This window comes from Sinocyclocheilus rhinocerous, unplaced genomic scaffold (assembly GCF_001515625.1).
Source record: "Sinocyclocheilus rhinocerous isolate Xijiao unplaced genomic scaffold, SAMN03320098_v1.1 scaffold2352, whole genome shotgun sequence".
NCBI classification, from domain to species: Eukaryota; Metazoa; Chordata; class Actinopteri; order Cypriniformes; family Cyprinidae; genus Sinocyclocheilus; species Sinocyclocheilus rhinocerous.
This window is the reverse complement of record NW_015662593.1, coordinates 116,330-122,176: the sequence shown is the minus strand read 5'-3', so window position 1 is coordinate 122,176 and position 5,847 is coordinate 116,330. Positions and strand designations below refer to the sequence as shown.

The window sequence follows — 5,847 nt, the reverse complement described above, 5'->3', positions numbered from 1 at the left end:
AAAAATAATAATATAATATAATATAATATAAAAATTGTTACTTTTGACTCCGCCCCCCCTTCCCGTATTTTGGTACCCAAATGTTGACAGGTATGAACAGACATAAAACAAATGCAGTGGCATTAAAGGTACAATATGTAAGTTTTCACCGCTAGAGAGCGTGTATTCAAAATCGAAATATTTGGGATAATGTAAGTACACTAAGTCAGCAAAATATATAACACCGTTCTAGTGGTTTTTGGATATTTTTATAAAAAAATCTTACATATTGTGCCTTTAAGTTACTTCTTTTTAATAAATGTCTTGATAATGCTGAGACAAGTGTCTTTTTGAGGACAAATTTGCACCCAGAAGTAAGCTAAATCTAGCAAAACCAACTTTGAGGATGTCCTCATTTGTGAAATTTGTTTTTTGATAGCATTTTCATAGCAAAGTAAACGAGTGTTTCTTTCTTCACCTTCAGTGGGTTAGCCAGCAGCATGATCTGAGTGATGGAACTGGGGGGCATGAAGGGGTTAAAAGGGGTCATTTCTGTTCCAGAAGGGGGCTGCAGCTTCACTCTCATAGACTGTCAATCACAAAGTAGAGAGGTAACTAAAAGTCAAAAATGAATGAACTGCAAACATGAAATCAAAAGCTACTCAGAACTGCAAAATCCATAGAGTAAAAATGCTTGTTTATTACAAAACAGTAACTGTGTACTGTTCGGATCAATTTAACCCTTGTGTGGTGTTCATATTTTTGTTATTCAGCCAGTGTTCGTGGGTCTGGTGGACCCGCTGCATTTTTGGGTTTTTAATTCAACACAATCAAAAATTGTATGTTAAAATACTCAACAGATGTTTACTTCATCCCAATTACAAGTAATATAAACAGCATATTAAAGTGCCACAACCTTGTGCGGGAATGGCAGGGGCAGAAACATAAAACTCACACTGACACTCTCACAGACTCACACACACACACACACACACACAAATAGCAGGCCCAGACAGGAGGAGGACAGAGTGAAGGTATACAGATTCCACACTTTTATTAGCCCCGGGTCCAGTGGGGGGGTGTAGGGGTATCATTTTTTTATTTTATTTTTTTTTGATAAAAAATGAAAACAGGTCCCACAGACCCCAACACCGTACAAGGGTTAAATGATATATGGAAAACTATTATTGTTAAACCTTCAGTAAAACAGAAGGTTTTCTGTTCCCTCTCACCTTTGGCACAGCAGCCTGAAGCACTATGTTCCTCACCAACAGAGGTGCTGTGTTCAGCATTGACACCACAATCACCAGAACATCAGGGCGACCAAGCGGGTGGTCAGTAGCAAAGTGCAACACGTGAACACCATCCTTATCGTAGGCTGTCACTGGACCCTCCTTACCTGTGAAAAGATAAAAGTAAAAAACACACAGTACTAAGCCAAACAGGCAAGTAATTAATCTGGAATACCTGATATAGTTCTCTAATATCAGAACAAAATAATCAACAGCATCCACATTTATTTATTGGCCTTACTTGGTTTAATGGCCTCCAGTTGGACAAAGACACTGGTCAGGGAGATATCCGAGCCTGAGGGTGACTGACTGGTGGGCCAGGTTGGAGAGAGGGATCTGAAGAGAGGGCTGTCTGGCGCAAAGCTCTGAGGTTTGGCAGAGGTTAAAGCAGAAGGCACTGGTGTTATTCCAGCGGGCAAACTGAATGTGGTTAATGCAGGATGGATGTTCTCTTCCCCAGCTCTAAGTTCTCTGCTACCCAAGCTTGAATAATTGGACTGGCTGCTTCATACAGAAAAAAACAAACAATTAGTTGTGTTTAAAAGAAATGAGGCATTGCACCACCAGCTTTGATTCATAATTAAAGGCTCTAATAATAGAGTGTGCAAGCTGTGCCCCTTTACTTCCATGTATGAATGCTAATATTAAACTGCTTCATTTGTGAACAACTTGCATTTACCATTGACATCAATCCAACACACTAGAATATATTTCAAAATGTATTTATTCCTGTGATAAGAAAGCTGAATTTTCACCAGCCATTATTCCAGTCTTCAGTGTCACATCCTTCAGAAATCATTTTAATATGCTGATTGCTATGCTCAAGAAACCTCTCTTATCATTATCATAGTTGAAAATGGTTGCTCATAAAGTGTAATTAATCTTTCTGATTCTGAAAACCACAATGCTTTTTTTATTTTTTTTATCAATACTACTTCTACTTTATTTTATTTAATCCTCTCACTACCTAGCCTTGAGGCAGGTGGCGCTGTTGAGATGAGAGGATGTAGGGGAGCAGAGCTGCAGAGTAGGTAAGTCTGTCACAAAATAATAATAATAATAATAATTGTATAAGTACATATCAAATATCGTAAGATACAGATTTTCTAGGCATATTTAACTTATATATCCAGCACTCTTGTAATCTTACTTGTGAAGAAATCCACTGATTGCTTGGAGCTTCTTTTGTATTCCTTTCTGCTGACTTGCTTGAGTTTGAGTCCAGATTAGTAAGGTCTGAAAAGTAGTCATTTGAAGTGTTCATTTTAAACATTTTAAAGACTGTATTAAACTAAATAAATGAAGCCTGGGTGACTGTTTGATACTTATTGAATTTAAACTCATTCTTATATAAAACTCTTAAAATAAATGTAAACTAAATACGGTTTTCTATTTTAACATATTCTAAATTGTATTTTTTTCTGTAATGCCAAAGCTCAATTTTCAGCAGCTATTACATACAGTCTTCAGTGTCACATGATCCTTCTGCTGTATTCTAATAAAGTTTTCTGCTGTATAGCAGAAAAAAAAAAACAATGAACATCCTTTTAATTTCTGAATTTAAATTTTATATTATAAAGTGTTAATTTTTATATTATGAAGTGTTATCAGGATTTTTGATGAACAAAAATTTTGGAGAACAGCATTTATTTGAAATGGAAATCTTACTGACACCAAACTTCTGAACGGTAATGTATTACATTAATAAAATATCAATTATACACTGCAAAAGTTCTATAAAGCCATTTTTACCTAATGAACCAAGTTTGTCATCTAGAAGAGAAAAACTGCTGGGAAGCTGGCTTGGTGGAGGACTGATCTGGAAACTTGACCCATAGGACGTGTTGGAAGAGGAAGGCTGAGCTCCAACTAAAGGAGTAAGTGTAAGGAGGTCAGCTGGTAGAGAATCAGAGTGCTGAGGTGATGTCAAAACATGTTTAAGGGGCGAAGGGGTCCCGGAGTCCAAATCAGCCAAATTAATCAATTTCAGAAGAGGTTCTGTCAGTGGTGCCTAAACAAATTAAAAACATGAACTCACACTGAATTGCATTTTCAGGGCAGTAGTTTGATAAATCATGCAAGCTCTTTGGATGATTCAGATACCAAAAAAATTTAATTAATACATTAAGTAATGAAGTGTAACAATTCTAGTACATTATACATACGTTCTGAAGCGGTTGATCCTGGCAAGTCAATCATAATGGTCTGTCCTTCAACAATCTTTTTATAGGAGTTGATGACTCGTGAGAGATCATCACTAGCGTGCAAAATATCACCTGCACCAAAGAAAAATAGAAAAGCACATCTAAAAGAGTGGAAGTTTAGTTATTTCTAATATATTATCGGCTGAAGACCTCAATGAGTTTTTGCTTACTAATGTGTATTACCTAAGGCACTGTCATCATCATCTGTCTCAGTGGCAAGTCTGAAGACAGCAGTTCTAAGTTTGTCACAGTCATTATACAGATCCTATGAACATAAAGCAAGTTGCACATGGTCAGATACATTTAATTGCAGCAGTGACCACATCTAAACTCAGGTGTCTTACCTTTAGAAGTTCTTTGTCTTCTTGCGTTGACTCATCTCTTTTGAAATGACTTAGCATTTCATTAGGGAGCTTTACACTGTTGTTCACCTCCTCTAGGATGCTGACACGATGGGAAACTTTCTGCTGTAGAACCACATCCTGAAAGCAAAGCAAGAGGGCTATAAGCCATGTGACATCCTTTTGTTTACTGTGTGGAGACGTGCTGATATCGCGTTTGGTCTCGTTTGCAATTTTGTTGTATGCATTTGTCATTTTTATTTAATCTCTTTATTTTTAAAATGTGTATAGGTAGTATTTATAAAGTTTCAGCTTTTAGTTTTGGATCTGTTTTTAGTTGTTTTAATACTACAATTGATTGCTTCTGTTGTCCTCATTTGTAAGTCGCTTTGGATAAAAGCGTCTAATAAATGACTAAATAAATGTGACAAATCTATTCTTCTTTCAAGCACAACGATTAAGGGAGTAAACAAAATGATCAATGATATGACACAAATGTGAATTTATTTAAAAATACACTAATGTTTGCTTTTAAAAACAATGAGCAAGTTGTTTTCTGAATTAAAAATCTTTTTTTTTTAATTTTCTTTTGGTATAATATTGTATTATTATTTCTTAGAAAAGTATATTGGACTAAAACGACAAATTATTATAAAAAAATTTTTTTTTTAAAAATCACAAAATTGGTATGCAAATCGGTATGAAAAAAAACTGAAAATAAAAATATAACAGCCCATTATGGCTTTATGGTGTGTCAGGGTCAGTAAATCTATTAAAATGTCAATATTTCGATTTTTTTATAACAGTATTTTATGAATATGTAATGGGGTGCATCTCCCCCAAACACAGTTACATTTATATTTAAATGTATATTTATATTTTAATAACATTTAACAATGATTACACATTATGTGTTCACTAATGTCTGTTCAGTGACTAAATGAAAAAATGTCATTACTTTTTACATGCAAGTATTAAATGTATTTATTATTTCTTGGAAATGATGTAAACATTCTTCAGATCCATATGATTTGAACTAGGGCTGGGCGATTTTGCAAAAAATTTTAATCTCGATTTCTTTCCAGAATGTTTGACCGATTCTCGAGTTTTTATGATTTTTAACTAGTCAATTTGAAAATGTAACTACAACATGATTCAAGTTACTTTTTCTTTATTAACCCTCTAGTTAAAAAAAAATTTATATTCCAAGTGCAGCACACATGAAGTTGTCAACATGATGTAAATGTTAAACAAATCACTTGTTAAATATCTTTGCAGAAAAGATGCAAAAACTACAACTACATATTGTACAAACTTGTCTTATACATATTATGTGTTCAGAAATAATACGAGAGGAAAATTATTTTAGAAAATCTCAAGTCAAGGTAATTCAAATTCAAAATGACTGAAGGTATAACACCAGTAGACTTTTTATTAAAGCTGCAGTCCACAAGTTTTGCCTCTTTGTCGCCATCTCTGTTTAAAACCTGCAATTACAGCTGTGTGCGGAATTATCTTACTTGCATGGGTCGTGCACCGGCACAGCTCCAGCGCGGATTAATCTAATGTTTTGAGGAGAAGTGTGTGTAGCAGTCAGTCACCGCACCGGTGTGGATATTTACTGTACTACGCAATCACAGATTATAGCCTACCTCTTGGAATATATGACCCAAATAAGAATTTTCACTGTCATCTGAACAAGTAAATAACAAGTCAGCCACATTTGTTCTGACCAACTGAGGAAAAAAGCATTACAATAAATCGCGCTACCAATGGTGATTTAATCTAAAGATTGGTTAGCTCATATCACATCAAACCGTGCAAATTATTATTATTGTTATACTTTATTCTCAAATTATTAATGTTAACAACATCAGCATTGCATGACTATGAGTATAGTGTGTAGATTTCAGTTTCTGCAGTCTAATCTCTAATTGTCATACCATTCGAACTTCATATTAAGAAATTATTTTACCCAAAAAGCAAATGATGCTCCCTTCGAACTGGTTGTCTTTAAAATACAAATCTTGT

The 5,847-nt window shown here is 34.7% G+C and overlaps 1 protein-coding gene across 1 annotated transcript in view; it reads right to left on the bottom strand.

Annotated features, from left to right (window-relative positions):
- LOC107728183 (ADP-ribosylation factor-binding protein GGA3-like) overlaps window positions 1-5,847 on the bottom strand; it is a 15,375-nt gene that overhangs the window by 5,624 nt on the left and 3,904 nt on the right. Inside the window, 8 exon segments of the mRNA XM_016538280.1 lie at window positions 458-568; window positions 1,212-1,378; window positions 1,513-1,636; window positions 2,422-2,507; window positions 3,024-3,140; window positions 3,437-3,547; window positions 3,659-3,740; window positions 3,820-3,957. Coding sequence (XP_016393766.1) covers window positions 458-568; window positions 1,212-1,378; window positions 1,513-1,636; window positions 2,422-2,507; window positions 3,024-3,140; window positions 3,437-3,547; window positions 3,659-3,740; window positions 3,820-3,957 — 936 coding nt within the window.